The 23,748-nt window shown below is 38.9% G+C and overlaps 1 protein-coding gene across 2 annotated transcripts in view; it reads right to left on the bottom strand.

Moving 5' to 3' along the window:
• LOC5564337 (GTPase-activating Rap/Ran-GAP domain-like protein 3) overlaps positions 1-23,748 on the bottom strand; it is a 469,292-nt gene that overhangs the window by 352,246 nt on the left and 93,298 nt on the right. Inside the window, exon 1 of one of the 2 annotated variants that reach the window (XM_021851566.1) lies at positions 9,405-10,289. The exons of the other annotated variant lie outside the window; for it this stretch is intronic. Within the exon in view, the coding sequence (XP_021707258.1) occupies positions 9,405-9,445 (41 nt within the window). The 5' untranslated portion in view covers positions 9,446-10,289. Of the gene's footprint in view, positions 1-9,404; positions 10,290-23,748 lie in introns of those variants that run through there. 2 annotated transcript variants of the gene reach the window in all.

Below are 23,748 nucleotides of genomic sequence, written 5' to 3'. Positions count from 1 at the left end.
CACAGCACACAAAAAAGTAAATTCAGCTTCCAAGGATTTATCGAAGATGTTTGCCTGTTGGCAATTTCAATTACCGGTTCAATATGCGTCTACCATATGCTCCCTTCTACCCTCCATGGCCAATAAATGGTGGAATAAGTTGCTCACACGGAGAAGGAAGAAAAATATCATGTTCGGAAATTGATTACCTATACACATTCTTCACGCCGATAAGAAATGATGCATGGTTGGATGAAATTCAATGCGCGTGGCGTAAGGGAGCGGAAAGTCTAAGCAAGTAAGACATCCGCATAATGAATAAATTAGTTCATCCTGACGATGATGATTCATTATTCATGGCCAAACCGGTCAGCTGATCTAGAACGGAAGGGGCTGCTTTCATCGAATCAAAAAATGTCGGAAATATCGTGTTCGGAATTGAAATAGCTGTACCTATAAGAAGTCGCTGTTGAAAACAACGCATTTTCGAAACAATGCTGTTACTGGCATGCTACGATAAGGCAATAGAAATATTAGTAGTAGAACGCTAGTAGCGCTGATGTCACAAAACTGATTTTAATTATTCGTACCTTTTATTATGGTTTTTTATTTTTTGTTCAATGCCTTGTCGTTGTTTATGTTTTTATAATTAATTTGACACTTTGATGCCCGGTACTCAGGCTGTCAGTTCGTGGCAAACTAGATGTTGGTAACACGAACAGCAGCGACATTAGCATTCTTAGGTTAATGCTTCTACTGATAAGGCTGCCTGTCAATTGGAATCGTAAAACAAAGGCAGTGTGAAATCTAATTTATGTTTGTGCCATAAAATAGCGACCACGGTGTAACATGATGAGGACCATTTGCTTCTGGTGGTGATGATTGGAAAACAGAGAGGTTTCATTGGGGTCAACCGTTGATGTAATTTTAATTTCAATTTTCGTTTTCTGGAGGCGGTGTTGACAGAAACCTTTAATATAAATGAAAACAATGGATCGTTGATTACACTGCGGAACAGTTTTTTGTCTCCATCACCAAAATACCGCTATGCACTCAATTGCTGAATACATTGCCGTTTTCAAAAATATCATAGCACGTCTAGTATTTGAGATATTGGCTGTTGAAAAAGCAAAAAATGACTATTTTAACCAACTTGCATGCAGGTTGGCCAGCTTGTAAGGCAATTTACTTGCTTAAATTGTCACAGAATTAACACTTTATGCGCAAAACATTACTTATCAACAAAGTTTATAATACTTTCGATGCGGAATAGACATTTTTTGATGTTTTAAAAAAGTTTTGTATTTTCTTATATAAGAGAAACCAAGTATTTTGTATGAAGACAGCAAGCATGTTAAAAAAATCGGTTTAATCTAAATTAAGTCGTGCGATTTCAACTAAATTATGTCTAAAATAAAGTTCAACTGTGAAATTGCATGCTTGATGCTAGATTAGATCACAAAAAATTGATAAATTATACTAAAAATTTTATGTAAAGTCGATAAAACAAGTGTTTTATGTAACTTTAACGACCTGTAGCTAAAAATTGTGACGTGCTGGAACATTTCTGAAAATGGCAACAGATTCAGCAACCCCAAATCTACTCGAGATACATAATTTTATCCTAAAGACACGAACAAATGTCATTTTTGTTACGCTAAGTTATCAAACCATCTTTCAAGATTCGAAATATCATACTAAGGTCTGCACGAACTTAATTGGTAAAATTATAACACTACGGAACACGTTTCAAGTACCATAATTCCACTATAAACTTAATTACAGGTTGCTGAATCCACTGCCGTTTTTAAAAATATCGAAGTTCGTCTAGTTTTTCAGATATGAGTTGATGAAAATTCAAAATTTGATTATGTCAAACAAGTTGCATGTAATTTTTTCAGCTTGTAAGGCAATTTATTTGCTTAATTTGCCACATAATTCAAACTTCATATTTTAAACGATATTTATCAACATAGTTCATAATACTTTCGATGTTCAAAAGTTATTTTTGATGATTTAGAAAAGTACTATGTTTTGACATACAAGAGAAACGATGAATTTTGTGTACTAAACTAGGCTTCAAGTCGACAGTTGAGGTTGAAATACGCGTATATGTCTAAGGATATTCGTTTATTAATTATGAAGAGTAATGTTAGCGTAAAATTACACATCCTTGAAAGATGCATGCCTTAACCCCTCTACCGCCGGCCTTTTTTTTACCGTTGAAAAAATATTCAAATCGTGTTATTGAGGATTTTACCCTCTAATAGACTCGCGCCTAAACAATTCTGTCACACCAAAATATTCTCCCACCATGTTTGCTATATACTGGATGGCGTCGTAGCTAACAAAACCATCAAGTAACGCACATGTAACGCGTTATGTTGGATTGTACATTGAATGCAAGTTGCGTGCTTCTATTAAAGTGCCATAGAAACTGACGTGTGAGTATTTATTTTTCCACGTTCAAAATGTGCACGAGAATATATTCCTCAACAAAACGAACAATAACTTTTTTGTTTCTTGATTCTATATTTTTGCGCCATTTTTTCACAGGCTCTCAAAAAACACCTGCGTCGAAACGTCGGGTTAAATAATAAAACTCGTTTTTAACAAAAAAAAAGTTTGCGTTGCCGATATTCCAACAATCTTCTTATTTTAGAATATGAGTCCATATTAATAATTGGTCATCTGGATCCGGAGATACTTCAAAATTCCTTGGGGGACCGACGCGTAGCCATGACCCACGTAAATATCTCAGCCTACAGATTTTTTTATCGTATTCGGATATTCACTCCTTGAAATGAGACATTGATGCGAGTATGTTGTGAAAAAATGAAGCAATTTGGTGCAGCCGTCTTTGAGTAATGAGCATTTGTGTTTCTGGTATCACTCAGGACAAGTAAAGGTCTTGAAAACTCTTAAAAAACCTCATATCGTAATTTTCAGATATCTCCAAGAATACTGAACCGATTTGTACGATTTTTTCAGAGTAGCTCCTTATTACCTGGCATTGTATAGTACACATTTAATTTTTTTTGATAAATTGACCAAAAACAAAATGGCCGCTAAAGACATTTTATATGGCGAATGTCGGTCCCCCAAGGAACATCGGAATATCTTCAAAACTAGATCACCAATTATTAATATCGACACGGATTCTCAAACTAGAAGAGTTTTTTAAGATGTTGTGAAAAAATGGTGCAAAAATATGGAGAAACAACAAATTTTGAAAATTTTTTAGCGGTAAAAAATGAAGCTGCCGGTAGAGAGGTTAAAAAACAATGTTTGAAAATTGTTAAAAAGTTTACGTATCGCCCAAAATTTGAACATAATTATTAAATATTTTAAACGGCTGCATCCCATTACCCCGCAAGCCACTACCCCGAATGCCATTACCCCAATGGGTCGAAAAGTATGAGATACAGTGCAGTACATTATTAGGCGGGCAAAATATGTTGATCATACTGTTATGAAAGATTGACAATTGCGTAAGATTGTCTAAATTTTGTCGATAAAATTTTCATCATATATGTTCCTTGCTTCTATATATCAACTATTATTCACGTCATAGCTGCAAGCATTTTACCATAAATTTGCGTTGGATAAGCCAGTCACTTTTTTTGCATATAAAATGGTTAAGTTTTCAAGCAGGATATCCTTAAAGCATTCATTAAAGTTAATCATGCTATAAATTTTGTCAAACATTTTCCCTTCTTGTATTAAAACAGTCAGGTTTCTAATAAAACTGCTCACCACTTTTCTGCTATTATAATTTCTTTATTGTCTTCAATCAAACACAGCAAAGCTTTGTGACAATCTTATCGAAATTAACCTGAATAATTCCTCAATCCAAGCAAAGTTTCCATTGTAGCGGGAATCAGAGGCCGGATTTTTTTCATGTACAAGTATACAAGCGTTTTTACACCACAACAGAACGGTTGTCCATAAGGTTGGTCTTTAACCCCTCTACCGGCAGCTTCATTTTTTACCGCTAAAAAATATTCAAATCGCGATAACTTTTTTGTTTCTCCATATATTTGCACCATTTTTTCACAACATCTCAAAAAACTCTTCTTGTTTAAGAATTTTAAGAATTTAAGAAATCGATATTAATCATTGGTGAAGTTTTGAAGATATTCCGATATTTCTTGGGGGACCGACATTCTCCATACAAAATGTCTTTGGCGGCCATTTTGTTTTTGGTCAATTTATCAAAAAAATAAAATGTGTACTATACAATGCCAGGTAATAAGGAGCTACTCTAAAAAATATCATACAAATCGGTTCAGTATTCTTGGAGAAATCTAAAAATTACGATATGAGGTATTTTAGAGTTTTCAAGATCTTCATTTGTCCAGCGTGGTACCAGAAACACAAATGCTCATTACTCAAAGACGGCTGCACCAAATTGCTTCATTTTTTCACAACATACTCGCATCAATGTCTCATTTCAAGGAGTGAATATCCGAATACGATAAAAAAATCTGTAGGCTGAGATATTTACGTGGGTTATGGCTACGCGTCGGTCCCCCAAGGAATTTTGGAATATCTCCGGATCCAGATGATCAATTATCAATATCGACACATGTTCTTAAACTAAAAGAGTTTTTTGAGGGCTTGCGAAAAAATGGTGCAAAAATATCGAGAAACATAAAGTTATCGGTTATTTTTAGCGGTGAAAAATGAAGCTGACGGTAGAGGGGTTAAGCGGGTTCCATAGAACAAAACTTGCAGGGGGATCTTCCATTGCCATTCTATTGACGACTATGGGTACATAACAAAATTATATCAGCTTATGTTAGAATGATATAAAGATTTATTCGAACATAGTTTGTGACAAACTAATTAGGCGGCATCCACAAATTACGTAACGCTCGGAGCGGGGGAGGGGTAGGCGTTACGATCCATACAAAATTTTGAAAATTTCCATAAAAAAGCGCTATGGAGGGAGGGGGGGGGGGTAGGGGTTCAAAACTTTCCAATTTTAGCGTTACGTAATAAATGGATGCCGCCTTATTGACTCTAAATTGCGTTTCAATGAGCATATTTCCGTTGTTACAACTAAGGCATTTTCCGTGCTTGGATTCATCCGTAGAACTGCATTGCAGTTCACTGACGTATATGCACTGAAAGCCTTGTTTTACGCCGCAGTATTTTGGAATACGCTGTACCTGTGTGGGCACCATATCACACGTCTCAAGTGATTCGGAGTGCAAAAATCATTCATCCGCTTCGCTCTTCGGCGCCTCCCTTGGAACGACCCAGTTAACTTACCGGATTATTCTTCCCGCTGTGACCTTGTAGAGCTAGAGCTGCTCTAAGCTAGAAGGCTAAAACTTCAAAGACTTCTTGGCCTATGGCCCAAAAAAGCGTATTGGTGAACCTGAACAATTTGAAGTGGTTCTTTGTTGCTCAATCGAGGTTGGATTATCAACTGGTGAGATCGCTTTATGCTACTGTTCCAAATGAGACAATCAAAAATGTTTTGGACAGCGAAGGGGATACGTTTATATATTTGTTCAAATAATAGTTCGTAGTCGGTTGTCGTCGAAATAAGCCTTGTTTCATGTTTTTCAAATATTGAAATGCAACAAGTTCCATATTCGGTTTCGTTTAACATAATAATACAAGATCCTTGAATTGTTAGATACATACTATAAATATCGACTTTTCCTTTTGATACTGATAGATTACGTTTTAGCAGCACGTAATACATTTATTTCATAATCCTAATTGACCTGTATTCGGACGCAGCCGGCGCCCATATTGTTTAGTACATGGAATGAGAATTCCATTACTTACACACTGAGGGTGGTGCAACAAATCATAAGTAGCATACGTTGGTTCGTTGTGCAACATATTGTATAGTTGCTCTTGTAATAACAAAGAAGCAGCAACGCTCATTAATAATATTGATTAACATATTAACAAGAATTTGTTTGGTATAGTAATGGTAAAAACATTGAACGTACTAATAAAAAATATTCAACATTTGCTTTTCCGAATCTTCAAAGTACTCTAGTTATGTTGTCTTTTGATAAATTTGTCTCCAACTTACTTAGAAAATGCTAGTAAAGTAGCGTGTGTAGCCAACTTTATCTTTTGAATGCCGAGTGTCAGTCCTATAGACATTTTTATTTGTAAATTATGTACATTAATATAACAAAGCCATATAAATAAGCTCTTATGAAGTTTGAATATAAATAATGGTAAATATACAAATCACTGTAACTTCTGATTTTCTCGAAGAAATTATTTCAATTTTGCAGAGAAGATGCTTAGATATCATATGTTTTGAATACTTAATGCAAAGCTGATGGTTACTTGGCTAGTTTACCTATTAAAAACGAAGCACTGGTGCAGAAAATTGGGAATTATGTAAAAATTCCTTCCAAAACAGCTCAAAACCTTAAAACTTACGATAACATTCGATTCCCTCATTAAATTATTTTCAAATTTACTGAGAAGATGCTTGAATACTGTATCTTTCGAATGGTAGGTTTCAAATTATTGGAAATTTTTTTGCAAACTAAGTAAAACTCAAATTGTTCTTGTAATTATTGCAAATTTATTACATTGGCTATGAAATACTATTCATAGAGTAAAAATATTCGATGATGTACACATTTAAAGAATTCTAGCCATTTCCAGATTGTGTCCGGTATAATAATAATTATTTATCATTTTATAATATTTATTATTTTTTGAAATGTGAATTTAAACATACGCATAAGCATTGTTGACCGTACAATTCATAGTTGCTGCTCCGTGATTGACCAGAATAATCGAAGTTGCACAAGGAACCAACAGATGTAGCTTGGGAGTAGCTATTCATCTTCAATGTACCGTAAAACGGGTTAACTTTGATAATGCGGGTAACTTTGATAGCGCAAGACCCCCAAAATATTAAACGAAATAACGAAGTTTCTGTCAACCAGTTAAGAAAAACGAATGCAAAAGTAAAGAGTATTAGTATGACACTTCATGTCAAAGCTATTTTTGTTGGAATGAAGTGCATTTGAGGATATTTATGCAAATATTAAAAATTTACAAGATTTTAGCATTTTTGCAACGCTTACAAACAATCTGTTCTACGATAACTATTTCATGAAGTCATAATGAGTTTGTCACTTACCCATGACAGTCTAGTTATAGTAGAAAATGAATTCGGTCTCAAATCTCTTAGCGAAAACCATTTTCACAAACTGGGACCATTTTTGTAATCGAAGTCAGAAATTTCCACATAGCGTTAAACGCCTACAGGTATGCAACGCCCTACAAATGTTCCGTAATTCGTTCAATCTTGTTCGATTTATACTCCATTATCAAAGTTACCCCAAAACAGAAAACCGACTTTCGATTACACGAAAAATTATATATCCATTCAGAATAAATCTTTTGGCAATCTATCAAGTGCAATCGATAACTAGGATGTCAGTACTTGTTTTGAAAATATAAATTGAAATTCTTTGAAACAGCATGCATAAATATTGAAGTTTTCTTCGAAAAACTATCAAAGTTACCCCGTTTTACGGTTCACTTTCGAGAACCCTGAACATTATAAAGTCAATAAAGGTGCCGGCCGCGTCCTTACGGTGTGACATCCATTGTTACTAGAGACCGAGATCACCTCTGCATATCCATGGTTGTTACAGGAAGGAATTTGTTAGTGGGAAGGACATACATATTCAGGATTCATCTTGATAAGTGATGCGATTCATGCAGCCTCAGATTAAAAAATCACACATAAGACACTGACGACAACGTTAACTTATTGAAAGTCAACACTTTTAGTGTCGAACCATTCAAAGGTGTTTCGGTATTTACAAGAAATAGGTAAAAGGAAATGTATGTTATGTTAACTATGAACAAGAGTTTTTGTCGACACTTATAGTGGCGAACCAATCATATTCTGTTGAATAAATACATAAGAGTGAGATTCCTACCGTGGACATGATAAAAATTAATGCATTAATGCTTCCAGTGAATGGTTTGCCTTTTAAAGGAAGCACCACAATAGACAACGGACTAGCATGCAACACCCAGTGGCACAGTCGAAAAACTTTTCCAACAAAAAGCAGTCCTGACTGAAGCGGGAATCGAACCCACACTCTTTGAATCTGCGTTTAAATTAAAAAAGCGGTACCCGCACGGTCACAAGGCCTACAATATGTTTAATAATGATTAGACATTTAAGATAAAAGCATGTGACGGGCTCACCAAATCAATCATCCATCCGTGACTGAGCAGCCATACGCGCTACACACACAAAAATTCATTCCGGCAACGCGAAAACCAAACATGAACTCGAAGCTTGGGACACATTTCCCGGATGTAAATCTTTAAAAAAAGTGTCACAAAGGCTGCCTGAATTCATTAAAACAATGATCATAATCAACAAAACAAAAAACGCGAGCGAAAATTTTCGACGTCTCGACGCCAGTAATTATGATCCATCCATTTTTTGAACTATGAATTTATTGGTTTAAGTGTCCGGTACTGGGAGATCTCCCCCTAAACATATTCACAAAAATATTTCAGTTTGTTAAAAAAAACAATGTTCATAAACAAGATGAAATTTCTTCTAAATATTCAAGCATTTGTTCGAATTAGTGTGAACTAATATATAATTATTTTCTATACAATTTTGATAAAATAAAGATTTTTTTTATCTTTAAACTATCACAATATGTAACATAGCCACTAACAACAAAAATTAGAGTAATATAATTCTTACTATACATCATTAGGAAGCCTTTCTTAGCCGAGTGGTTAGAGTCTGTGGCTACAAAACAAAGCCATGCTGAAGGAGTCTGGGTTTGTTCCCGGTCGATCCAGGATCTTTCGGTAATGGAAATTTCCTTGACTTCCCTGAGCATAGGGTATCATCATATCTACCACACGATATGCAAATGCGAATATGGAACCTTTGATAAAAAAAAGCTCATTGGAAGTACTCATTGAACACTAAGCTGAGAAGCAGACTCTGCCCCAGTGAGGACGTAACAATACCACTAAGCATAATGTATGGATTTCTACCTTTGAATTACAGAATTATTTGTCACATTAAAATTAGGAGATCAAAATTTCAAGTCATATAGTTGTAGCATTAAGGGGTCGAATTGTGAAATCACTAGTGAATGGGAAATGAACTAGTTTAATTTAATTAATCAATTTATACCATAAATATTCGAAAAGTGAATAAATAAAAACAAATCGATGGACAAGCTTTTCACTCCGTCAGCAAATTAATTATTCATAGCGCTTATGATTTCCGATGAACGCTTTCTGAGGAGCACGGGCACAAATATGACAAATTACCACCTAGAATGCCATAATTCAGCATATTGTTATCATATCAAAACCAAACATTTATACAAATTATACGAGCGCCACTACAAATACAAATGCGTCAAGTTTACCTTGTGTCAGCACAGGAACCACTCGTTAGATTCATTTCCATCCTCGAAACGCCAACCGAACCACCCACCGCACCTTCCAATACTCTTGATGTCGCCTATTCCTTCCGGTTTGCGATTAAACACTCCGGATAACGGTCCCACGTATTATTATTATCCTTTTGACACTCGAATACACCGTTGGGAATGCCGATGGTTGTCGCGGGAATATCTTATATTTTATGCATAGGCTTCGCCACTTGTTAGCGGTAATCGATATATTGACTTTTGACTGTTGCTGTGGGTGCAAAATCACTTTCGTTTAAAGTGGGTCAGCAGCATCCGGGCTGAATCCGTTGAAACTGGTTGAAATTAAAAATTCAAGAGATTTTAAAACACACTACTTTTGCATGTGACACCGTTGAGTTGAGTTGCCCAACTCTTCATCATGCACATTTTCCCCAAGGTTGGCCCTTACATAGATTTTAAATGCGGAAAAACACTCAACATAAAGCGCACTAATCTTCAAACTCCATTCCCCAGCAGTCTACAGCCGGTTCCTGGTTCACTACCCACGAAAGAATCATTAATAATTCATAAGAATTTCATTCACAAATCCGCCTTCGGTCAACGACGTTGAGCTCTCTCTCAGTGTGTCACGTTAAAATTGCATTATGCTGCCAACAACTCGTCAAGACAACGACTGCGGTCAAACGACGTAGATCGGCTCGTAACCATGACTTGTCAATGGGGCAAACTTCCACCACTTGAGTAGCACTTCGAACACAATAAGCGTGAGCAGAACTAGCGAGAAAAGCCAACCGTATCATGTGATTCTTCACACCGAACTGAATCTATGCTCTGGATGTTTGCATAACGAGGCGTTACATTTTCCACGCGCGCGTTTATGGAAAGCTCTCAGCAGAATGTGAAGCAATGTCACAGAGAAGCCGGTTACAACAAATCAAGGAAATCATCGCGGATTACGATACTCTGAGAGAACGATTCTGTGGAACTCAGTCTCAGTGGCATGCAGTGAGATCCTTGTTGCTCACCCCACTGAAAGCTCCCACCGATTGAAGCTTTTTGGATGGGTGTAACGAAATCATAGGTAGCTTTGCAGCATAGTTGCATCATGCAGCCAATCTGTTATGGGTTAATGGCTTTGACCTGATTAGAAGGCAGAAAAGTAAAACAATAATATAGGGCTTAGCGATTTTTTCAAACAAAATAAAAATAAATCTCGTACATTAAACCACCATATTTTCCACAATGCAATCGTAAGTTTTGGGTCTAAATATCCGTAGCAGTTACGCAACTATTCAGTAAGAGCATGTTGAAGGTTCTGCGTTCGAATCTCACCCATCGAGGATATTTGTTGATTGACCGTTTTCTCTGAATGATTGATTGAAAACAGCACCTGCACGTCAGTTTCCTGCAGGCGTTGAAAGTAATTAGCGAAATTGGTTTGTATGCTCAACCGTCTTTCATTGTAGGCTGCCTATAAATTTAACGCACGGCAAAAGAGCATCAAACAACAACCAGCTGGTAGCGGGACATTAAAAGTCTCGCCGAGGGCACCGCTGGTAATTACTCATTATTTATTTATTCATGACCCATACTGCATAAGGCGAGGAAAAACCTTTTATGCGGAAAGTGGATCGTTAATTTGCACCTGAAGCTGTACACAGAGGACATTGACAGTGACTGTTGCACTCGTGGTGCATATTAGGAGTACTTATTGAAATTTCGAAATGTTTCTGTTAAAGCAAATATTGTTCAATGGCTGTCGTTCAATGCAGTTTGAACATTCAACAGCGTTCTATCAATAAGTAGATGAAAAAAAAAACGAATTAAGTACTATAGCATTTAATTCCACTAGAGCTTGTATCCTTTGTTAGATACGCGTATTTCGACCTCAACTGTAAGGCCGTATTCATTGTCGTGTACTAGACTCGACTTTTTTTTTTTTTTTTAATTTCTTTATTAGTATCATTCTAAACATTACATTCATTTCTTATATCTAGGTGTTCTGTGTTATTAGACAACACTATCATCCTAATTTGGTAAAACAAATTTAAGATTTAATTAACATTTTGTTAATAACATATTACATTTCATTTGCCGTAGCAGTTCAGTTTTTTTTTTTTACAGCTGAGTTGATTTCATCTGCTTATAAGAGAAAAAAAAAACGTTTTTAATATACTTAACCTAACTTAACCTAAACATATAACGCATTAATCGTGGCAATAGAAGATTGTAACGATTTTTGCCTGAAATTATTAATGATTGTATTTGACATTTGTTCCAATGTTTCAACATTGGATATTCTATGTAACTCATTGGTACTATACCAGGGAGGAAGCCTCAGAATCATTTTCAAAATTTTATTTTGAATTCTCTGCAGAGCTTTCTTCCTGGTATTACAACAGCTAGTCCATATTGGTACAGCATACAACATGGCTGGCCTGAAAATTTGTTTGAATATCAAAAGCTTGTTCTTAAGACAAAGTTTTGATTTTCTATTAATAAGGGGATAGAGACATTTTACATATTTATTACATTTGGCTTGAATGCCCTCAATGTGATTTTTGAAAGTTAAATTCTTATCTAGCATGAGCCCTAGATACTTAACTTCATCTGACCAATTTATTGGAACCCCTCTCATCGTGACAACGTGTCTACTTGAAGGTTTCAAATAAAGAGCTTTTGGTTTATGTGCGAATATTATTAGCTGAGTTTTGGAAGCATTAGGAGAAATCTTCAATTTCTGCAAGTATGAAGAAAAATATCTAAACTATTTTGCAATCGACTACAGATGACACGCAAGCTTCGTCCTTTGGCGGAGAGGCCTGTGTCATCCGCAAATAAAGATTTATGACATCCCTGAGGTAGCTCAGGTAAGTCAGATGTGAAAATATTGTATAATATTGGTCCCAAAATGCTGCCTTGAGGAACACCAGTCTTTCAGATCTGGAGTTCTGATAATTAACCTGAAGTGTACGATTTGACAGATAACTTTGAATTATTCTAACAATGTATGTTGGAAAATTAAAGTTTTTTAATTTTACAATCAAACCTTCATGCCAAACACTGTCGAATGCTTTTTCTATGTCTAGAAGAGCAAGACCAGTAGAATAGCCTTCAGATTTGTTGGAACGGATCAAATTTGTTAAAATTAAAAAAAAAAGTAGATGAGTGGTCGAATGTCCATGGCGGAATCCGAACTGTTCATTGGCAAAAATTGAATTTTCGTTGATGTGGGTCATCATTCTGTTCAAAATAACCTTTTCAAAAAGTTTACTGATGGAGGAAAGCAAACTGATTGGACGATAGCTAGAAGCTTCTGCAGAATTTTTGTCTGGTTTTAAAATTGGAACAACCTTAGCATTTTTCCATTTGTCAGGAAAATATGCTAATTGAAAACATTTGTTAAATATATCAACTAAAAATGATAAGCTACTTTCTGGAAGTTTCTTGATGAGGATGTAGAAAATTCCATCATCGCCAGGAGCTTTCATGTTTTTGAATTTTTCAATAATAGTTTTCACTTCTTCCAAATCAGTCTCCCAGGCATTTTCGAAAACGTTCTCTTGATTGAGAATATTTTCGAACTCCTGAGTAACTTCATTTTCAATTGGACTAGTAAGTCCTAAATTAAAATTGTGCGCACTTTCAAACTGCATAGCAAGTTTTTGAGCTTTTTCGCAATTAGTTAGTAATAATTTGTTTTCCTCTTTCAATGCCGGTATTGGCTTCTGAGGTTTTTTCAAGATTTTAGATAATTTCCAAAAGGGCTTAGAGCCAGGGTCCAATTGCGAAATTTTATTTTAAAAATTTTTGTTTCTTAATTGAGCAAAACGTTTCTTGATTTCTTTCTGCAAATCCTGCCATATAATTTTCATTGCAGGATCGCGAGTGCGTTGAAATTGCCTTCTCCTCACGTTTTTAAGACGGATCAAGAGTTTAAGATCATCGTCTATAATCACGGATTCAAATTTTACTTCACATTTTGGAATTGCAATGCTCCGGGCTTCAACAATAGAATTTGTCAAAGTTTCAAGAGCATTGTCAATATCAAGTTTAGTTTCTAAAGAAATGTTAACATCAAGATTAGAGTCAACATACGTTTTATATATATTCCAGTCGGCTCGTAAATAATTGAAAGTGGAGCTGATAGGATTTAGAATCGCTTCTTGGGATATTTGAAATGTAACAGGGACATGATCAGAATCAAAATCAGCATGAGTAATCAGTTGGCTACAAAGATGACTAGAGTCGGTTAAGACCAAATCAATCGTAGATGGATTTCTAGAAGAGGAAAAACATGTGGGGCTATCAGGGTATTGAATTGAGAAATATCCTGAAGAGCACTCATCAAATAAAATTCTGCCGTTGGAATTACTTTGAGAATTATTCCATGACCGATGTTTGGCATTAAAGTCACCAATGACAAAAAATTTTGACTTATTGCGAGTCAATTTTCGCAAGTCAGTTTGGAGCAAATTAACTTGCTGCCCAGAGCATTGAAAAGGCAAATAGGCAGCTATGAAAATATATTTACCAAACTGTGTTTCAACAGAAACACCTAAAGTTTCAAAAACTTTAGTTTCAAATGATGAAAACAGTTGATGTTTTATACGCCTATGAATGATGATTGCAACTCCCCCACATGCCCCATCAAGGCGATCATTACGATAAACAAAAAAGTTAGGATCTCTTTTGAGTTTAGATCCAGGTTTTAAATACGTTTCGGTAATAACTGCTATATGCACGTTATTAACCGTAAGAAAATTAAACAGCTCATCCTCTTTACCATTCAGAGAACGAGCATTCCAATTTAAAATATTTAAATTATTATTTGGATCCATTAGAAAAACGTAATCCAATAACAATTCGATTTGTAAATTTTACACCTACTTGGACTGCTTCAGTCATAGTGGTGGCTTTGAACATTGCATCAATCATTAGATTCAATTGTTCAGTTAGAAAATTAAAATCAAAGGCAGACATGTCATGTGATTTCCCATTGGAATTTCCGGTAGACGAAGAAGCGGAATTACCTGTGGCGGTAGGGTTTTTTCCATTTGATTTGAAACAAGTAGAATGGGTACCCATGGATCGAACAGGAGAGGAGTTCGAATTTCCTGCTACGATATCGGCAAAGGATTTACCGTGGGTAGATACATTCGAAATTGAAAGATTCGAACGGCTACCCGACGGATTAAAATTTGTTTGTGAATGAGCATGATTATGATCTTCCTGATGGGTATGATTCATGATCAAGCGATCGTTAACTGAAAAATGAGCATTGTTCGATACTCTACCAGGCAAATTCCGGAAACGACCGTTATCGTAACGGATATTATCTTTCATCTGCCTGGCACGAGCCTCAATGACCCTTTTGCGTGAAGGACAATTCCAAAAATTGGACTTATGGTTAGCCCCGCAATTACAGCATATGAATTTGGTGGTATCTTCCTTCACTGGACAGACGTCTTTGGCGTGAGAAGAACCTCCGCAAATCATGCATTTAGCATCCATGCGACAATTTTTTGTACCATGACCCCACTTTTGGCACCGACGGCACTGAGTGGGGTTCTGGTAATTTCCTCCAGGTTTCTGGAAATGTTCCCACGTCACACGGACATCAAACATAATTCTTGCTTTTTCTAAAGCTTTAATATTATTTTGTTCATTTTTGTTGAAGTGAACTAAATAATATTCTTGAGAAAGTCCTTTCCGAACAATGCCAGATTGGGTTCTCTTTTTCATAATGATTACTTGGACTGGGGAAAATCCAAGTAAATCATTTATTCCATTTTTGATCTCTTCAGGTGATTTATAGTCACTTGAGAGACCTTTCAAGACAACTTTGAACAAACGTTCAGTTTTGTCGTCATAAGTAAAAAATTGGTGCTTCTTCTCTTCAAGATGTCTGAGAAGAAGTTCACGATCTTTAATAGTTTCCGGCAGAACGCGACAGTCTCCTTTCTTTGCGATTTGGAAGGAAACCTTGATTCCCCTAATGGAGTTCAAGATCTCCTGCCTAAATCCTCCAAATTCGGAACAACTGACCACGATAGGCGGCACTCTTTGCTTCCTCACTTGAATCAAAGAGTCTGGGCTAGAGGCTGCTTCGATTTGGTGTTCGGAAAATTTGTCTAGAGCATCGAACTGATTGCTCATTTCGATACAATTATCAACATTATTCATTTCACCCTTGGAAGAAAGTTCGCATTCCCGGTAAGCGTCCTTTCTTCCATTCTTGCCACGTGTAGTGACAGTTTTAAAACCCACTTTTTTGGAAGGAAGTAGTGAATTCAGAGATTCACCCTTCCTTTTGTTAGTTGTTGATACCATGTTTAGTTAATAAACGAGAAAGACGTGACCTTCGAGAGGTTTTTTCCCTAGACGGTGTCCAAGAAGGATTACCACCGCTAGCTTTCGCCAACGGGTCCAACGAAAAATCGAAGGCACGGGTCCAAACAAGGATCGTAAAGGGATCAATAGTAGAAAAAATAGTACTGAAAAGTACTGTTTAAGTAGCACTGAAAAGTACCGTTTTTAATTTTAGCACTGAAAAGTACTGTTTGTGTAGCACTGAAAAGTACTGTTTTATTGCTTTAGGTAGTTTTTAAGAAAACTTCCAAGAGCAGAGAGAATTCGTGTACGCACAGCACGAAGGTACGATGCGCACTGGTAGACTCGACTTGTCGATCAATAACAACAACTGTTATTGTGCATAAATTTGAGATTATTAGAAATTACTTAAAAATTCCGTTATATCTTATACCAGTTATGTACGCTCAATAATTTACGTTTAAACAAGCCCAAGCGTATAGAAATTGACTGATAAATGGTAGATATCAAGGTGAAACAGTTCGCAGTGCGCATCGTACCTTCGTGCTGTGCGTACACAAACTATCTCTGCTCTTGGAAGTTTTTTTTTTAAACTACGTAAAGCAATCAAATAGTACTTCTCAGTGCAACAAAAACAGTCCATTTCAGTACTTTTTTCTACTATTGATGCCTTCACGATCCTTGTTTGGACCCACCCATGCCTTCGAATTTTCGGTGGACCCGTTGGCAAAAGCTAGCGGTGGAAATCCTTCTTGGAAACCGTCTTGAAGAAAAAAAAAACCTCTTAGAAGGTCTCTTTCGTTAATTCACTAAACATGGATGCAACTACGAACAAAACGAAGGGCGAATCTCTGAATTCACAACTTCCTTCCAAAAAAGTGGAATTTAAACATGTCACTGAACGTGGAAAAAATGGAATGAAGTACGTTTCTTCGGAATGTGCGCTTTTTTTCAAGGGTGAAATGGTTTGTACATCGCAATGAGCAATCAGTTCGATGTTCTAGACAAATTTTCCGAACACCAAATCGAAGCAATCTCTAGCCCAGGCTTTTCGATTCACGTGAGAAAGCAATAAGTTCCGCCTATCGTGATCAGTTGTTCCTAATTCAGGTGATTGAAACAGCAGAACTTGAACTCCACTATGTAAATCAAGGTTTCCTTCCAAATTGCAAGGAAAGGAAACTGTCACGTATTGCCGGAAACTCTTAAAAGTCGCGAACTTCTTCTCAATCAACTTGACGAGAAGAAGCCCTTTTTTTTACTTAAACGTCAAAACTGAACGTGTTCTCAAAGTTGTCTTTAAAGATCTAGCGAGACTTATAGTATCACCTGAAGAGATAAAACATTGAATAAATGATTTATTTGGATTTTCCCCTGTCCAAGTAACCATTATGAAAAAAAAACCCAATCTGGCATTCGTCGGAAAGGGCTTTCTCAAGAATATTATTATGTTCACTTGAACAAAAATAATATTAGAGCTTTAGAAAAAAGCAAGACTTATGTTCGATGTCCATGTGACATGGGAACATTTCCAAACACCTGGAGGAAATTTCCAGAACCCCATTCAATGCCATGCCAATGCCGTTGTTGCCAAAAGTGGGGTCATGGAACAAAACATTGCCGCATGGATGCTAAATGCATGATTTACGGAGGTTCTTCTCACGCTAAGGACGTCTGTCCTGTGAAGAATGACACCTCTAAGTTTAGATGCGCAAATTGCGGGGCCCTCATAAGTCTAACTTTAAAGATTGCCCTTCGCGTAGGCGAGTCGTCGAGGCTCGTGCCAGGCAGATGAACAGTAATATCCGTTACGATAACGGTCGTTTCCGGAATTCTCCTGGTAGAGTATCGAATAATGCTCATTTTCATAATAAATCTTCGAGCTGTTTAGTAGAATACCTATAAGAAGATGAAAAAAACGAATTTAGTACTATACCATTTAAATCCACTAGAGTTTGTATCCTTTGACAGATACGCGTATTTCGACCTCAACTGTAAGGCTTTCTTCAGTGCCGTGTACTAGACTCGACTTAGTACACGGCACTGGAGAAGGCCTTACAGTTGAGGTCGAAAGTGAACATAATAATATTCTTGAGAAAGCCCTTTCCGACGAATGCCAGATTGGCTTTTTTGTTATAATGATTATCTGGACAGGGGAAAATCCAAATAAATCATTTATTCATTTTTTTATCTCTTCAGTTGATACTATAAGTCTCGCGAGACCTTTAAAGACAATTTTGAGAACACGTATCTGTCAAAGGATGCAAGCTCTAGTGGAATTAAATGGTATAGTACTAAATTCGGTTTGCTCATTGTCAGTTAACGATCGCTTGAATAGGAATCATACCCATCAGGTGAATTATAGTCATGCTCATTCACAAACTTATTTTAATCCGTCGGGTAGCAGTGCGCATCGTACCCTCGTGCTGTACGTACACGAATTGTCTCTGCTCTTGGTAGTTTTCTTAAAAACTATCTAAAGCAATAAAACAGTACTTTTCAGTGCTACAAAAACAGTGCTAAAATTTAAAACGGTTCTTCTCAGTGCTACAAAAACAGCACTTTTCAGTACTAAAAAGACTACTATTGTTCCCTTTAGATCCTTGTTTGGACCCGTGCCTTCGATTTTTCGTTGGACCCGTTGGCAAAAGCTAGCGGTGGTGATCCTTCTTAAAAACCGTCTTGGGAAAAAACCTCTTAGGAGGTCACGTGTTCTTTCGGTTATTCACTAAACATGGTTGCAACTACAAACAAAAGGAAGGGTGAATCTCTGAATTCACAACTTCCTTCCAATAAAGTGGGATTCAAAACTGTCACTAAACGTGGTGATTCAAGTGAATGGCAAAGAGTACCGCATATCGTGGTCAATTGTTCCAAATTTGGGGGATTTAGGCAGGAGATCTTGAAAAGTCTCTCAAGTGACTATAAGTCACCTGAAGACATCAAAAATGGAATAAATGATTTACTTGGTTTTTTCCTGGTTCAAGTAATCAGTATGAAAATGAGAACCCAATCTGGCATTTTTCAGAAAGGGCTTTCTTAAGAATATTATTTACCGTTTTGGCTCAAATTCCGAACAGACTCATAATCCGAACGCTCGGTTTTTGTACGGTGATTTGGTTGAAATGTTTCGCTGAAATGAATATGAGACAGAATGAACACAATGTTCGGCATTTGAATCAAAATGTTGTTCCATACTTTTACGTGGAAACAATATTAAACAAGTTCGAACAAACAATTTTATCAGCACACCCAACAGTTAACGGTTAAACTTTGCGGAGAAATTAGAATTTTCACAAATGTCACCTTATTTGTGCCTATCAGATGCATTTGAAGTCACTGATAGCCTTAAGTGTTCGGAATATGAGTCAAAACGGTATCAGAAGGCCGGCTCCAAAGGCACGTTCCCCACCAGTTGGGAGATTTGTGCCATCGTCATATTTGAGCCTATTTCATCATCTACCCGATGGGAAAGGAAAGGGAAGGAAAAGATGGGAGGAAATAGGAGTGAGGTCCCTTGAAGAGGGAAAATCGCATAAGCTAAATGAGAGCATGTAGCTCCATACCACAATGGGTTCGAACAGCGCCCTAAAAAGGGCACTGCAAAACGCATGAGCGTAAAGAGAGCCTATAGCTCATTACCACAGCGGGTTAAGAGTAACAGAATGTCCTGAAGATTCAGGCTTCTGAATTCAGTTTCACTTAATAAGTGTTTACCAAGCAATTGGAATCGCATTTGCGAAAAACTGGACAGTTACATATCAGGTGATACGAAGTTCCATAATCGGAGTCACAACTATCACACGCAAATGAGTCAGCACGCTGAATATTTGCCATGTGATAGTTGAGTCGGCACTGGCCTGTCAACGCTCTGACCAAGAGACTGCAATTCTGCTTTGGCAGATTTGTTAAATACTTCGCCACCCTTAGAGATGGCTCAATTTTGTTTGACGACATGACTCCAAACTATTCCAATATTGCTTGTGCTGAGTTGCCGCCCAAGAGTTTATCTGAAGCTTCACCCAGCACTTCGAAATTGGAATAGCAGGCTCAGGGCCAATGAAGTCATGCGATGCTCCATCGCGAGCTAGCTCATCAGCTAATTCATTTCCAGCGATGGAAGAATGGCCAGGTACCCATACAAGGTTTACAGAGTTGACTGAATTCAGTTCCTCAATTTGAGTTCGACATGCGATATCAAGCTTCGACCTTGAGTTGGCCGAAGCGAGAGCTTTTATAGCAGCCTGACTATCTGAACAGAAGTATATGACTTTACCCATTACGCGTTGTTGAAGTGCTGATTGCACTCCACACATAAGAGCAAATATTTCCGCCTGAAAAACGGTGCAGTTTCTACCAAGTGAGTAAAACTGATTCAGCCTTAGCTCACGAGAATATACTCCTGTACCAGCTCTACCTTCAAGAAGGGAGTCATCAGTGTAACATACTATATTGTTTGACATACTTCTTTCCAAATAGCCAGACGTCCACTCTTCCCGTGAAGGGAATTGTGTTGTAAATGTCCTGTAAGGAAAGTGACAAGCAATTGTGAGATCACTTGGAGCAAGGACAATTTTGTCCCAATTCACCAAAAGTGGAAACAACGAAGTGTGTGTAGATCTACGATTCACTGGATTTTTCTCCAGTAGATCCAGTACCCATAAACGGTAAGAGCAAGAAAGTGCTTCTTGTTTAAGATATATGTGTAGTGGCGCAACGTCGAAAATGGCCTCAAGCGCTGCTGTGGGAGTTGTAGAGAACGCACCAGACATCGCCATCAGGCACATCCTTTGGAAATGGCCCAATTTTGATTGGATTGTTCTCACTTCGCCCTTTTGCCCCCACACAAGACATCCATATGCCAATATTGGTCGAACAACTGTTGTGTAAATCCATTTGATATATTTGGGTTTGAGGCCCCAAGTTTTACCAAAGGTTCGCCGGCATTGACCGAAGGCCATGCAAGCTTTTTTGACTCTGAAATCAATGTGAGGTGTCCATGAAAGTTTGGAATCTAGAATGACTCCGACATACTTTACTTGATCAGTCACATTAATCTCAGTGCCAAAAAGACGTAAAGGTCGAATTCCATCGCGGTTTCGTTTTTCCGTAAAAAGAACAATAGATGTTTTGTTCGGATTAACCGAAAGGCCATATTGGCGACACCAACTCTCGACTACGGTGAATGGCTGGGCATGGCGTACCATTGGTGCCTCGCGTACCTGCAGGAATAAAATAGACCCCTTTGTGCGGTCCTTAGCCTCTTGCCCAGCAACTCCTCGTGATACTGGCCGGGGTACGAGTAACCTTGGGGAAGATCGGGTAACCAACCCCCGGTGGGAACTTTGGTCGTATGCTGACAGGGAAGGGGGGTTTGCTTTTGCTTTAGCCTTTGCAAACCTTGAGCGACTGTATTCCATGTTAGGAGCGGCTCACAACAGCGTCTGTTCCCCATGTCAGGGGCGGCTGATCATCGTCCGAGTGCCAGAGAAGGATTCTAAGCTAAACTGCGCACTATGGCCCTCCGAACATTTAGGGGGAATGGTCCTCCGGAAATCTAGGTTGGTGTCAGGCCTTGCAAGCCAACCGTAAAAACACATCAGCACAGGAACGTCAACGAGAGAATACGGACCGGAACAATCGGCAAAGACCACAGCGACGAAAAAGGACTAGCGATTGGAAACTCGGTACGTGGAACTGCAAATCTCTCACTTCATTGGAAGTACTCGCATACTCTTCGATGTACTGAAGACCCGCGGTTCCGACATCGTAGCACTGCAGGAGGTGTGCGGGACAGGTGCATTGGTGCGAACGTTTAGAGGTAATCCATCTACCAGAGCTGCGGCAACACACGCGAGCTGGAAACAGCTTTCATAGTGATGGGTGATATGCAAAGGTGCGTGATCGGGTGGTGGCCGATCAATGAACGAATGTGCATGTTAAGAATCAAAGGCCGATTCTTTAACTTCAGCATAATCAACGTGCATATCCCACTCTCCGGAAGCACTGATGATGACAAGGACGCATTTTACGCGCAGCTTGAACGCGAGTACGACTGCTGCCCAAGCCACGACGTCAAGATCATCATAGGAGATCTAAACGCTCAGGTTGACCAGGAGGAGGAGTTCAGACCGACGATTGGAAAGTTCAGCGCCCACCGGCTGACGAACGAGAACGGCCTACGACTGATAGATTTTGCTGCCTCCAAGAATATGGCCATTCGTAGCACCTATTTCCAGCACAGCCTCCCGTATTGGTACACCTGGAGATCACCTCAGCAGACAGAATCGCAAATCGACCACATTTTGATCGATGGACGGCACTGCTCCGACATAACCGACGTCAGAACCTATCGTGGCGCTAACATTGATTCCGACCACTACCTGGTGATGGTGAAACTGCGCCCAAAACTATCCGTCATCAATGATGTACGGTACCGACGCCCGCCCCGGTACAATCTCGAGCGGCTGAAACAACCAGATGTCATCAATGCGTACGCGCAGCATCTTGAGGCAGCATTGCCAGACGAGGGCGAGCTCGATAGGGCCCCTCTTGAGGACTGCTGGAGGACAGTCAAAGCAGCCATTAACGACGCTGCCGAAAGCATTGTCGGATATGTGGAACGGAGTTCAAGAAACGATTGGTTTGACGAGGAGTGCCAGGAGGTTTTAGAGGAGAAGAATGCAGCGCGGGCTGCAATGCTGCAGCATGGTACGCGGCAAAACGTGGAACGATACAGACTGAAGCGGAAACAGCAAACCCGCCTATTCCGGAGCAAAAAGCGCCGCCTGGAAGAGGTGGAATGCCAAGAGATGGAGTTGCTGTACCGTTCTCAAGAAACGCGGAAGTTCTATCAGAAGCTCAACACATCCCGCAAAGGCTTCGTGCCGCGAGCTGAGATGTGCCGGGATAAGGATGGGAGCATCTTGACGGACGGACGCGAGGTGATCGAAAGGTGGAAGCAGCACTACGATGAACACCTGAATGGCGCAGAGAACACAGGCACAGAAGGTCAGGACAACGAAGGCGATGGCTACGTCAGCAACGGCGAACAGCGGAAACCAACCAGCTCCCACGAGGAAGTTAAGGATGCCATTCAACAGCTCAAGAACAACAAGGCCGCTGGCAAGGATGGTATCGGAGCCGAACTCATCAAGATGGGCCCTTACAGGTTGACCGCTTGTCTGCTTCGGCTGATAGTCAGAATCTGGGAAACGGAACAACTACCGGAGGAGTGGAAGCAAGGCGTTATATGCCCTATCTTCAAAAAGGGGGACAATTTGGAGTGTGAAAATTATCGTACAATCACCATCCTAAACGCCGCCTACAAAGTGTTATCCCAGATTCTCTTCTGTCGTCTATCACCTATAGCAAACGAGTTCGTGGGAAGTTATCAAGCAGGTTTCATCGACGGCCGCTCGACAACGGACCAGATCTTTTCCGTGCGGCAAATCCTCCAGAAATGCCGTGAGTACCAGGTCCCTACGCACCATTTGTTCATCGATTTCAAGGCGGCATACGATAGTATCGACCGCGTAGAGCTATGGAAAATCATGGACGAGAACAGCTTTCCCGGAAAGCTCACAAGATTGATCAGAGCAACGATGAACGGTGTGCAAAACTGCGTGAAGATCTCGGGCGAACACTCCAGTTCGTTCGAGTCTCGGCGGGGACTACGACAGGGCGATGGACTTTCGTGCCTGTTGTTCAATATTGCGCTTGAAGGTGTTATGCGGAGAGCCGGACTTAACAGTCGAGGCACGATTTTCACGAGATCCGGACAATTTGTTTGCTTCGCGGACGACATAGATATTATTGGGAGAAAATTTTAAACGGTGGCAGATTTGTTCACCAGCCTGAAACGCAAAGTAACAAGAGTCGGGCTACTGGTGAATGCGTCGAAAACAAAGTACATGCTGGTTGGCGGAACTGAGCTCGACAGGACCCGCCTAGGAAGCAGTGTTACGATAGACGCTACCTTCGAGGTGGTGGACGAGTTCGTCTA

This window comes from Aedes aegypti, chromosome 3 (assembly GCF_002204515.2).
Source record: "Aedes aegypti strain LVP_AGWG chromosome 3, AaegL5.0 Primary Assembly, whole genome shotgun sequence".
In the NCBI taxonomy this organism is placed as follows: domain Eukaryota; kingdom Metazoa; phylum Arthropoda; class Insecta; order Diptera; family Culicidae; genus Aedes; species Aedes aegypti.
Note: the sequence above shows the minus strand (reverse complement) of the source record. Positions and strands in the feature narration are given on the sequence as shown.